This window comes from Lygodium microphyllum, chromosome 11 (assembly GCF_053477565.2).
Source record: "Lygodium microphyllum isolate KBCC chromosome 11, Lygodium_microphyllum_v1.1.10, whole genome shotgun sequence".
NCBI classification, from domain to species: Eukaryota; Viridiplantae; Streptophyta; class Polypodiopsida; order Schizaeales; family Lygodiaceae; genus Lygodium; species Lygodium microphyllum.
In genome coordinates, this window is record NC_141145.1 from 65,291,301 (window position 1) to 65,304,854 (window position 13,554).

At 43.3% G+C, this 13,554-nt stretch overlaps 1 protein-coding gene across 3 annotated transcripts in view; it reads right to left on the reverse strand.

Annotated features, from left to right (window-relative positions):
• AT-HF (HIS HF) overlaps positions 1-13,554 on the reverse strand; it is a 79,155-nt gene that overhangs the window by 31,668 nt on the left and 33,933 nt on the right. For all 3 annotated transcript variants that reach the window (XM_087687661.1, XM_087687663.1, XM_087687662.1), the window contains exons 8-12: positions 10,799-10,852; positions 10,602-10,700; positions 10,336-10,398; positions 10,136-10,198; positions 9,958-10,040 (exon numbers count right to left, since the gene is read on the reverse strand). In XM_087687661.1, the coding sequence (XP_087543787.1) occupies positions 9,958-10,040; positions 10,136-10,198; positions 10,336-10,398; positions 10,602-10,700; positions 10,799-10,852 (362 nt within the window). The remainder of the gene's footprint in view (positions 1-9,957; positions 10,041-10,135; positions 10,199-10,335; positions 10,399-10,601; positions 10,701-10,798; positions 10,853-13,554) is intronic.

A 13,554-nucleotide genomic window follows, 5' to 3' on the forward strand; every position in this document is an offset into this window, starting at 1 on the left:
GTAGATGCTCCCTCTGAGGGCAAAGAAATAACATCCCTTTCTTAATCCCCCTCTGAAGTAGATAGAGAATCCAAAAACTTATGGATCACGGACTCCGAAATGTTTGATGATGAAGGAAGTGCTGCTGGTCGTGCTGAAGAAGGTATTTGGGGTGCCAAAGAATTCCCAGAGGTGGCCTCTTGAACTTGAGCAGTCAAGGGTGGGGAAGGGTGGGCCTCAGAATGAGCAAGAGTTGGCCTCTTGAACCTGAGCAGTCGAGGGTGGGAAAGGGTGGGGCTCAGAATGAGCAAGAGGTGGGCAACAGTTGCTATCTCTCAGTGGAGCAGACTGGGTAGCCGAAGAAGAGGAAGGAGTCGAGCAGCCATTGTCTCTCGAAGAAGCAGACTGACGAGGAGACAGTATCAAACAATCCTTGTCTCTCGAAGGAGCGGACTGCAGATCCGTAGGTCGTAAAAGCCACTATACCTGAAAATAAGTGGGAGAAGACTGTTGCTGGCATTGTGACGATCTCCAGAAGGTCGTAGCGCCAATCGATCCTCCATGTGCTCGAAAGGACTTAGTGCACATCGGATGCGTCTTTTTGCCTTGAGCATAGTACTCTGATAGCTAATGTAGAAGAATCTTTGTGGCCAAGAAAGGAGAGGTGGCACAAGGAGTGCCTGGTGGAAGACACATATACTCCGGGGGGGTGGGGAGCAAAGGTCGAAGTTGGCAAGCATCGGTAGTGTGTCCAATGATGCCACAGTAGGAGCACCCAGTAGTCTAGATATCTATTGGTAAAGAAGCCATGGATACCAGTGTGCCTTGCTCAAGAAGGAAGAGGTCAACCACCATGAACCACGAACCACAATGTCCGCCTCAAGGGGTGTGAAGGCAGTGTGAAGCATGAACCGCAATGTTCGCCTCAAGGGGTGGGAGGATAGTGGAAGGGCTGAAAGTGAGCTGTTAGTGGGAGGAGGATACAACCAGCAGTAAGAAGTTTGCAACCAGTAGAAAAACGCAGGTGAGGAGAGAGAAATACTAAAAACGCAGGCAAGACAACCTACAGAAGAGAAAAAGACTAAAAACGCAGGCAACACAGCTTGTAAGAGAAAGAAAGACTAAAAATGTAAGCAACAAGAGAGAGAAAGACTAAAAACGCAAAATGCAAGCAGCAAGAGAGAGAAAGACTAAAAACGTAGACTGTAGGAGAGAAAAAGTCTAAAAATGCAGGAAAAAACAGCAGCAGCAGTCAATATGCTGAAATCAGCTCCAAATAGTGTGTGATAAGCTGGAAACAAGCGCCAAACTGTTCTAGACAGCAATGGCCAGCTTGGACCGTGATGTCCTCCGCGTTTAGGGTGTGGGTAGCAAGCTGAAATACCTGAAATCTGCAAAAACGAGATTGTTTCTAAATGGAGAGTGATCAGCAACAATCGTTCTGCTGTAAATAGCTGCAAACTATGGGTGGAAGGCTGGAAACAGACGCCATACTGTAGATGACAGCAAGGGACAACTGAGACTGCGATGTCCTCCGCGAAAGAGCTGAAACCTGCAAAAACGAGATTTTGATGCAACGGAAGAAGAAGAGAAGTGAATGCTGAACCCGCCACCGGTCTTTGCCTTCACTGGAGTAGAGGATCTTTGCCACTGTTTGAGCAGATCTAGCTCTGATACCATGTCAAAAGATGACGTATCAACAAGACAGTAGGATTTGCGGGGAGAAACACGGAGTGAACTCGACAAACATGAAGAAGAGAAGAGAAGAGAGAAAAAACTCTAATGAATGGAATGATGAAGTTCCGAATCATGGAGTGAATGTGATACAAGGGAACAAGGGTGCCGTAGCACAAGGAAGATGATGAAGACAGCCACAAACCATAAACAACAATGTCCTCCTGAAGGGGTGTGAGGGTAGTGGAGAGGCTAGAGAGAAGAGATGACGGACTGAATGAATCAGCCGTGAGGAATGAATGAAAGAGTGGCCTATAAATAGGCAGCTCCTCCCAAAGAATAGTATCCCAAACTCCAAAGGTAAGTGCACTGGTGTAGAAAATGTCATACTTAGAAGATGGGAGATGAGTGATGAGAGTCATGGCTATATCTTCGGATATTATCTTCCTACCCACTTCCAAGGGGTGCAAGCTCATCTTGTAATTCCTCAATTTTGTTCATATAATCCTTCATGGAAGGAGAATCATCAACAAATAACATTAGGGAATAAGACGTATTATTCTGAAGAGACAAGTGTGCCTACACTTGTCATTTTTTGTAGCCTCTAATTTCCACTTTTAAGCACCAAGGCCTACACCTATATATTGGAGGTCTCTCTCCTGATTTCCAATGAACTTTCTCTACTTAGCTTGGTCTAGCCCAAGCACTAAAGAAGAAAATCAGCTAGTTTAAGGAGTGTACAAAAATTCAGAATTGCAGCAAATCAGCCCTTTGTATATAGTTCACGCACTTGGTGCCGATGGCTTGTTTCAATAAATTCTTGTACAGGGAAGATGTTGGAATTCCCCTCTCCACATGATGCCAAATCTCTTCTTTCTCTCTCTCCCCTTTGTCTACTGATTTTTGTTGTGATAATTAATCAAGTTGGTTAAGTTCAAAGTATTGTCATGCTCACATTCTTCCCTGCACTTACATTAGGGACACTTGTCTCTTCAAAATGACATGTGGCTTATTCTAGATGCCACATGTTACTTTTTCCAAAGGAAGAAGCTTCAAAAACTTCTACTCTTAAAAACTCTCAAATGGTTAAGGATTTGAGATAGCCATTGAAGACAAAATTGTTCCTTTCAAAATTCTAGAGCCTTTGAGATAAACAAAATTTCCATTCGCGCAACCTCCAAAAAGAGTAACATCCTAAATTTTAGGAGTCACCAAATTTAGATTCTATAGAGCTTCATTATATAGATTCACCGATTCATGGTTTGTTGCTTTGATTATGAGTATCTAGTTTCACTTTCTAAAACCACTCATTATATGGGCTTCTAATGAATGTGACTACCCAAGTGTGAAAGTCTTAGTTATCTGAGTTTTCTAGTCAATTTGACCGCCCAATTAAACTTTTAACTTCTCTTAGACATCTCGTCAATGACGACCCAAGTATAATTATAGGGCATTCTCGCCATTGGCCACCCTTGAATTAAAAAATAAATATTTAATCATAATTTGAAAAACTCAAATAATACAAATCATCTTTCAAAGTATATAAGCATGAAATTAATTTGAATCCTTGAGCCAATATGTCTCAGTAACAATTGATACACAAAAGGTTGGTTACAAAAGGGAATAGTTTGTACCATGCACATAGTCCTTCTCAAGCAATGTGGAAAGAACACGCATCTGCATGGAGGGTGCCATAATGGCCAAACGAGATACTTCACTAGGACCTTGAGTAGAAATAAAGAGAGAAGGTGGGTGTGTATGGGGCCTTGGCCGCTCCAATCTTCTAGACTTGTCAATGCGCCAATCTCTATTTGACTGGGGCCCCGACCTTCAGTCTTCTTCACATCAATCCTCACAATCTTCGCAATTGTGACGGTCCTCACAATAATCTGACCAACAAGAGGGTCAGTCTACTAAGATTTGATGGTCTACATCACTATCATTAGACCAAGAGAATCGGTGATCTATTTATCTACACAAACACTCAAAGAATCTGTTGCATTTTATTGTCAGGCTGCCACATGCTGAAAGTAGCTCAAAGAATGCACAAAGAAGTATGTTGAGCACAATCATCAAGCAATTCCTACTTGCATAGAGGAAAATATTTTGGATACACAGTTGATACTCGAGAGGTTCTTTGCTCTTTTTTTGCTTTTCATGAGCAAGGTGTCATTCTCTTCTTCACCGATCCGATTCCCATGCTCACCCAAATCCGTCAATGGGGCTAGCATCTCTTCTTCAGGCTGATTGTGTCAAGGAGATATTTGCTGGCCCGCATAGTTTCTATGAGGTTGTGCTCCTTTCTACTTCAGCACGGGATTTTCTTCTCAATCAACAGCCTCTTTTCATTGATAAACAATTGGTACATGTTGTTTCATGGCGTCCAATGGCAAACTTCCAATGTTTGGTCAAGCACGCATGTCCAGTATGGGTGGAAGTAGAGAGTTGTCTGACCGTTTACTGAGCCCTTCTAAAGGATGCAATGGCTACAGTGGGTCACATGTTGGTGCTCCCATGTCCAAAGGCAGCAAACTGAAATCGACTGTGTATGCTATGGAATAGACCAACTTGTTGCACATCCATTGCAATGGTATGCGGCCTCTTTGGTTTCAGCTCAAGTGGGGTACTTTTGTCAGCCACTGTTTCTGTTGTGGTCAACTAGATCACTTCATGGCCGAAAGTCCAAACAGAAAGACTATATTCGTAGATCAGCCCATGGATAAGGACCAGAAACATGTCCCCACCTTTTGCAGAGCAACAGATTATTCAGCCCAATCAATCCAAAGGCAAACAACCAGCTCCTTCTACAGATCTAGAAACACAAGGATGGATGGAAGCCTGATGCCGTAAGGGAAAAGCAAAGGACACTTCCGTGCCCACAACATCTACTGGCCCTTCTATAGAAAATAAAAGGAGAAATCTGCACTAATGTGAAAATGAAATGCTGAAATGTGGACTGACCAGTCCCTACACACAGACCGAAGTATCAATGAGGGCACCAAATCAAGCTGATTATGGAGAAGTATGTAGGCTAACGGAGGTGAAATGTTGATCTTCAAAACAAGATAGCTACCATGTGTGTGTGTGTGTGTTTTTTTTGGTTGGGGGGGGTGGTATATGGGACACCATGTGTCATAGGGTTTGTACTATTTGTAATGTTTCTTGTAGTCTTCAGTCCAAGGACTCATTATTTAGTGGTTACTATTGGACTTTAGTCTTTATGTCTTATGGAATTTATGATTCCTCAGTCATAACTTTTACTACATTTCTCAATTTGTATTGTTTCTTGTAGCCTTCAATCTGAGTACTCATTATTCAGTGTTTACTGTTAGACTTTAAGTCTTTAAGTCGTACAACGTTTCTCAATCACCATTTGGCATTGATAATTACTATTTCTACTCTTCAATTCGAGTATTCATTATTCATTTATGTTTCAACTTTCAAGGCTCATGTATTGTTTTAAACTTTTATGGGATATTTTTAGAAGGTTTTCAAGTAAACCTATTGTGTTTGTTTAGTTTCTTTAAAGAGTATATTCAATTATGTGTAGAACACATAATTTTTAGGTCCTTGTCCCCATCCCCCATTCCCTATTTTCCTCCATTCCCCCATCCCTGGTGATTAGACGCTTTGGTGGTCTAAGTGAATCCATGGTCATGATATGCTTTCCACGAAGCTCAAGCATCGAGATTCAACTATTTCTACTCTTATGGTCAAGAATTGATACAATCAACATCGATATCAATGTCTTTCTGAGGCACCTTGGTGGTGGCTTGATCACCCATTGCTTGGCCATCCATGGTTCTCTCTAATTGCCATTTGTTGTATGTACTATGATGAGTCCTTTATCTTGCATATTTTCTTGTATTGATCACCATGACCTGAGAGAGGATATTAGCAAGGTACATATCATGGGTGCCAAAGTGTTTGTCCTAGGTGCAAGAACGTGCAATCAAAATGCATTTCAATTAAGAGTCTGGCACATTAAATGTGGTTGACTGGTATTTTCAGCCCCATTAAATGCTAGCTGACTGCATTTATTTCTTCCCATTTATATGCAGCCCCTCCTCCATACTCATTCATTCATCAAATACGAGCACACTACTTCCATTTGAGAAAGGGAAACTGATGCACTCTATTGGCTGTCCTAAGCCCATACCATTGTACTACCCCTGAGCCTTGGTATATAGATTCCATTTACCAAGTCTATGCTCACTGAGTACTTTTGTCTTCTTGCTTTTGTTCTTTTCTGTTCATTGTGTTTACAGCAGATCTATCAGTTGTTGAGAAACCCTTCATCCACAGTTTGTGTTTTTTTGCATTTCTGTATTTTGCGTTTAGGGTTTGCAGTCCCAAAAAGGGGCGCCATCCTAGACTGACTATGCCTATTTATAGACCACTCTCTCATTCATTCCTCACGGCTGATTCATTTAGTCCATCACCTCTTCTCTCCAGCCTCTCTATTGCCCTCACATCCCTTCAGGAGGACATTGTGGTTCGTGGTCCGTGGCTGTCTTCATCATCTTCCTTATGCTACGGCACTCTTGTTCCCTTGTATCACATTCACTCCATGATTCAGATCTTCATCATTCCATTTATCAGAGTTTCTTCTCTCCTCTTCTCTCCTCTCCTCCATGTTTGCCGAGTTCACTCTGTGTTCCTCCCCACAAACCCTATTGTCTTGCTAGTACGTTATCTTTTGACATGGTATCAAAGCTGGATCTGCTCAAACAATGACAAAGAGCCTCCACTCCAGTGACAGCAAAGACCGGTGGCAAGTTCGGCATCCACTTCTCTTCTTCTTCCGCTGTATCAAAATCTCGTTTTTGCAGGTTTCAAGTGTTTTCATCTTGCTGCCCACACCCCTTTCGCGGAGTACATTGCAGTCTCAACTGTCCCTTGCTGTCATCTACAATTTGGCGCCTGTTTCCAACCTTCCACCTGCAATTTGCAACTACTTAGAGCAAAGTGACTATTGCTGATCACTCTCCATTCTAGAAAACCTCATTTTTGCAGATTTCAAGTATTTCAGCTTGCTGTCCACACCCCGGACACAGAGCGTGTTCACACTACCCTCACACCCCATGAGGCAGACATTGCGGTTTGTGGTTTGTGGCTGATCTCTTCCACCTCTTCCTTCTTTAGCAAGACACACTGGTATCCATGGCTTCTTTACCAACAAATGACCAGACTACTGGGTGCTTGTACTGCAACACGAACGGTCATCCCACCGAAGATTGCCGACTTCGACCTTTGCTCCCCCCCCCCTCCAAAAGTATATGCGTCTTCCACCAGGCACTACTTGTGCCACCTCTCCTTTCTGGGCCACAGAGATCATTCTGCATCAGCTTTCAAAGTACTATGCTCAAGGCAATAAGACCCATCCGATACGCACTAAATCCTTTCGAGCACATGGAGGATCGATTGGCGCTACGACCTCCTGGAGATCGTCACAATGCCAACGGTAGTCTTCTCCCACCCTTTTTCGGATACAGTGGCTACCACAGCCCACAATCCTGTAGTCCACTCCATCGAGAGACAATGATTGTTTGATACCATCTCCTCGTCAATTCACTCCTTTGAGAGATAGTGGCTGCTCGACTCCTTCCTCTTCTTTTGCTTCCCGGTCCGCTACATTGAGAAGTAGCAACCGTTGCCACTCATTGCTCAATCCGAACCCCACCCTTCACCCTCGTCTACTCAAGTCGAGAGGCTACCTCTAGGAATTCTTCACCACCCCAAATACCTTCTTCGGCATGACCAGCAGCACTTCCTTCATCCTCAAACATTTCAAAGTCCATGATCCATGAGTTTTTGGATTTCCTATCTACCTCAGAGGGGGATTCAGAGGGGGATTCAGAGGGGGATGATCTTTCCTTGCCCTCCGAGAAGGCACCTATATCTACTGCGACTTCAGAGGGGGCTCTATTCCTCCAATTTCAAAGGGGGTCCCCACCCACCGCTCAGTCCTTCACACACCTAGGTAGAGGCCTTTTACCTTCTTCTACCCTTGGATGGGGTGACTTCCTTTCAGTAGTCATCTCACCTATTGATACCCAAGATCTCGAGGATCTACCTAGATTGGGACCTTGGAGGTTCAACCACGACTTGGTGACAAGGCCTTCATATTCCTTCTTGCATGGATGCAAGGAGCTAGTGGCTTCTCTCCCAAGGTTGAGTTTCAGGTTCTCCAATTCACTCTGTCTACTATTCATTACTGCAAGTTACCTTTCAGGTGGAAATCTTAGATCTTAGGGATCCTCTACATCTTCTTCCTCCTCTTCTTCTTACCTTGGTCACTTGATCAACATGGAGCCAACTCCCAAGATCGAGTACGGGCATATCCTTATGGTTCTCAGCACCACACAAAGTCCAACATTCCTCTTATGCATTGCATGTTTTTATCATCTTTGACTAGGGCGCTTGGGCAAGTGAACAATTTCCCCACGAGGGACACTATCTAAGTTGCACCTGCTACATGAGCATTCTTCAACATGTAGCATTCCATCTCCACCTCACTCTTGCATGGATGCAAGGAGCTAGTGGCTTCTCTCCCAAGGTTGAGTTTCAGGTTCTCCAATTCACTCTGTCTACTGTTCATTACTGCAAGTTACCTTTTAGGTGGAAATCTTGGATCTTAGGGATCCTCTACATCTTCTTCCTCCTCTTCTTCTTACCTTGGTCACTTGATCAACATGGAGCCAACTCCCAAGATCGAGTACGGGCATATTCCTTCTTGCATGGATGCAAGGAGCTAGTGGCTTCTCTCCCAAGGTTGAGTTTCAGGTTCTCCAATTCACTCTGTCTACTATTCATTACTGCAAGTTACCTTTCAGGTGGAAATCTTGGATCTTAGGGATCCTCTACATCTTCTTCCTCCTCTTCTTCTTACCTTGGTCACTTGATCAACATGGAGCCAACTCCCAAGATCGAGTACGGGCATATCCTTATGGTTCTCAGCACCACACAAAGTCCGACATTCCTCTTATGCATTGCATGTTTTTATCATCTTTGTACTAAGGCGCTTAGGCAAGTGAACAATTTCCCCACGAGGGACACTATCTAAGTTGCACCTGCTACATGAGCATTCTTCAACATGTAGCATTCCATCTCCACCTCACTCTTCTCTTCATCCCCTTTTTGGGCCTGAGAGGAGATGTTGAGAAACCCTTCACCCACAATTTGCGTTTTTTTGCATTTCTGCGTTTTGCATTTAGGGTTTGCAACCCCAAAAAGGGGCGCCATCCTAAACTGATTGTGCCTATTTATAGGCTACTCTCTCATTCATTCCTCATAGCCGATTCATTCAGCCTGTCACCTCTTCTCTCCAGCCTCTCCACTACCCTCACACCCCTTCAGGAGGACATTGCGGTTCATGGTCCGTGGCTGTCTTCATCATCTTCCTTGTGCTCTAGCACCCTTGTTCCCTTGTATCACATTCACTCCATGATTCAGATCTTCATCATTCCATTCATCAGAGTTTCTTCTCTCTTCTCTTTTCTTCTCCATGTTTGCCGAGTTCACTCCGTGTTCCTCCCCGCAAACCCTACTGTCTCGCTGATACGTCATCTTTTGACATCAGTGCCATCTCTTTGCTTGCATTGCTCCACAATTTTCTGATCACAATTGCAAACTTAAGTGTATAGAGCTAACAATACTAGAATTTCCTACGGCTATGCTTCTACTACAAACAATATGTCAAAATGGTTGGAATACTTGTTGAACTTTTTGCGCTAAATCAGGATACCAAATCAAGATGAACAGAAAGAGAAAGCTGTTGGGTGCCTTATTACAATCTCAGCCTCTTTCTTGGATAACATGTTTCTGCGAGTGCCCTAGTAGACTAAGACTAACAGTTAGGTGCCTGCATAATAAGTTCAGCCTGGAGCTAGCATGACATGACTTTATCAGCATGATACTTGATGTAGCTTAAAACCAGAAATGCTTTGAGAAAATTTCCAAATACATTGATCTGCAGCCACCATCTTTATGCTATGTGCCAGTGCAAGCCGCCATGAACATTGTAGACTTTTTGCCCAATCTCTCTCCTGTCTAAAACTGCATAGGTTTTCTTCATGTCTTCTTTCATTGAAATGGAAGTGACAACATGAAAATTTTCCACCAGTTGCATAAGCTTCACAGTTATGTTCCATTTTCCAGGTATAGTTGCCCACGTCTCAGAAAGCAAGATCCTTAGATTTTCACCATACATGTTAACTGGTAACAAAAGGCATCTTTACTACTTCCTGATCTACTCATCGTACAATTTTACTTGTAACAAACAGCAACCTGCATTAAAACTACCTTCCATTTTTATCTTTAAAATCCCGAATCCCTCCACCCACTGTCAAAGGAACGAAAACCTTTTCAGAAGTTCGGCGGAGAACCTAATCACAAAGCCCAGAAAATTCACAAACTCAGTTCAAACCTGAGACAACTTGGTCGGAGATTTCCACCATCAAAATGACAAAAAAGCTCTCACCTCAAGCATGGGCATATCACCCAGAGGAAAGTCTCGAAAACCAGTTATATTCAAAAATGTCACCTGCCATTTTAAATCAATGTAAGGCTGGTAACTCCTGCAAATTCATCGTGCAGACATGAAACATAGAACTCAATTTTTGTTGGGAATTGTAGCAGCCAATTCAACTGTTGTGGAGAAGTAGAGATTTAAAGAATCACTTCATCTGCTCCCTCAAGGTAATATCTGCTGGCAAGATCCACTGGTTTTCCAAGATTGCGAACCTAACACATTGCAAATTCATTCTGTAACATATAAACACAGTTGTACAGGGCAACACACCACAAAACACAAAAGAAGGATTCTTTAACCGTGGAAATCACATATAGCTTGCACAGCAAAACTTCCTCAGGATATTGATCTACAACAAATAAGTTTCAAATGCAAAATAACTACAGCAGATGATGAAAATCAAAGTACAATTTACCTCCCGTCCTTCATTCTGTTCACGGACATCATATTGATCACCTTTAGTAACAACAAGATCTCCACTATCATTTGACCGCACATCCAGACAAGCGATCACCTATCAGGCACATCTTTCCACTAAATTATCCTTTTGACACATATATCAAGGACCAAAGTACTAGTTTAAACAGCAATATTTGCAAGGTGAGCACACACCCTTTTTGCCAACACAGACTGTTTTCCCGGCTCATCGGTGAATTCCTCATCCTCCTGTGCACCCCATACCAGAAAACAAGCATTGTGTCACTATTAAAGTAATATGACATGCCCCTTAACAGAATCCATCATCTTACAATAATGTCCAGCTCTACACTTCAAATCTGGCCTTCCTTATTCAGCCTTCCTGATATGATGTCAGTCAGACAAAAGGACTTTACAGAAAACTACAAAACCATGGGTTCTACATATTGCAGGCAACATCCTTTATAATTCTAGCAGACTGCTTCTCTTGGTTTGGGAAATTCTTCATGGACCAACAAAAAAGAAAGCTGTCTAAGTGCAAATTTCTGCAAAGTGTTTGTTCCAGTTGTGCTTTATGGGATTAAGGCTTTTTGGAAATGTGATATGCACAAAAAAGGTTGGGAGATAAAGAGGGGGTGTGTAGCCAGTATCATAAGACCATGCACTCACTTAATAAGAATATCAATGTAAAGCATAAACAATCTCCAAGAGGGCAACCTATAGTAACTCCGGATGGGAACTAAAACCACACAAGAACACCCCAAAGCAAGCCGCCGCCACCACAACTCTTGCATCAAGGCATAGTTTACACTAAGTTAAAAAACATAGTGCTGCCGTCCCTGCAGATGCTGCATCCTATGTGATCTGCTAAGTCCATCCCAACTGATCTCTGGAAAGAAGGGACCCCAAATTCCTGCATGAGAGTCCGGAACTATCAAGGGACCTAAAATTCTGACAGATGTGAAGTCTGTGGCTCCTCCTAGACACCTGAATCTGCATCTCCCACTCACTCTCTTCAACATCCCCCTCTTGCTCTACAAAATCTAAAAGTGGCAACTAAGATCCTCAATGAAGAGGGAGGTGAAACCTCAAGGGATCCTGCCAGCTATCTGGAGGGGAAGCCTAAGGGAAAGGAGTGGCTCCTGAATAGTGAGAGGCTAGGCCTCCTTACTAATAGAACTAGGAGGAGGACCACCTAGTAGAGCCGTACAATGGACACTACCTCAAGAAAGATAACATCCTGGTCAATTGTGACCTTACCAAAGACAAGATCATAGAGACAATAGCCTTGAGTGCTATAGATGTAGCCACTGAAGATGTGAAGCTGGGACGCCCAACTCCCCCTTCTTCTCCTTAGGAACATGCAGATAAGCATTACAACCAAAAACATGAAAATAGAAATGGAGGGATTTCTCAGATGAAAAGCATCATAGGGAATCATGCTAGAAACAACTGCGTTCAAAGAATGGTTGCTTATGTGAACAGCAATGGACAGAGCCTCAACCCACAGAAGTATGAGACAGCTCATGATACTCAAGCATGGAGTGGGCCATCTCCAACATTGTCCTATTCCCTCACTCTACCACATCATTCTTAGATGGTGTGTCAAAATTAGCATACTCCACATGAAAGTAATGAGAAGGACAACCTCCGGTACTAATAGGAGGTAAACACCCCACCCAAAGCTGCTCTCAAAGTCTAAAATTTGTAAGTGGACTGCCTCTCTACCATGCTCCTCCAATCATAAAGGTGCTGAAAAGTCTCAGATTTGGCCTAAGAGGAGTGGTGGCTCAGCGAGAAGCCTTGTGTGAGAAAGGCTATTGATGTTTTGTGGCTTGTAGCAACTGAGACAAAGTGTCAATGGGCACACCCCAATATGTAGTAACCCCTCAACTAGATGCACACAGCCAAGTTGACGCAAGGCCTCATACTACAAGTGGCCATAAGATGCATGCCATAAAAGGCCCAACTTTGATGGAAGACCTCATGGTGGGCACCATTATGCATCACACCCTCCTAAAGACTAGTCCAAAAAGGCTCACCGATAGCCTCATCCTCAACCCACATGTAATGGTTAATGAAGATGATCCTAGTGCCTGAATGTGTAATCGCATAAACAGAACAAAAAACTAAACCCTAAATTGGAACATAAAGGACCTTTGGAACTGATCTCTGAACCTAAGGGTCTTAATAATAGAGGTATGGTGTCCACACCATGAACTAGCATTGAAGATGTGTCACCAATGGTGACAGACCGCCCCCCCCCCCCCCCCCCCCGGGTCCTAAACATCTTGTAGCCACTCTTGATAATGGTTAGTGGCACCACTATACACCAAGGCTTCGGCTGTAAAGATTCAAAGCTAACTCCCCCTTTGATCCAAGAAAAGTGACAAACACGGACTTTGGAGCTAGTAGCATAAAGGTAGAGTCCTTCACATGCGTGTCAAATACCTTAGCCTACTTAGAAGGACATAGGTGGTGATGTTTCTTCCAACAGTGATCCTCCGTATGAGTATCCTTTCTACAATAAGGGCACCTCTTGGAAGATCCTTCGTCCTCTTTCTTATCTTTGCTCTCATTTTCTTTCATACTTTCTATTTCTTTTTCCCTCTATTACATCCTTCGACATTCAGATGGGCACCCATAGCATTGATCAAAGTCTTGGATCATACCTAACTTAGGGTGAATGCACTAGGGCCACTTGGGTTTAGGAGAATTGAATCATATTATAGGGCACACGTCCCATTGCGCATATTCATTGTGTGATAACCACACTTGGACTTTAGGCCCAAAGGCCATTGCCTTCATACATTAGGACAATGTCATTTAGTGGCAATACCAATGAAAAACCCCCCAGGATCCAACCTCCACACAAGACACAACACAAGTTGTACCCTTGGCATCCCATACCACCATCCCACATTATCCCAATGTAAGGATGTGACAGCCTT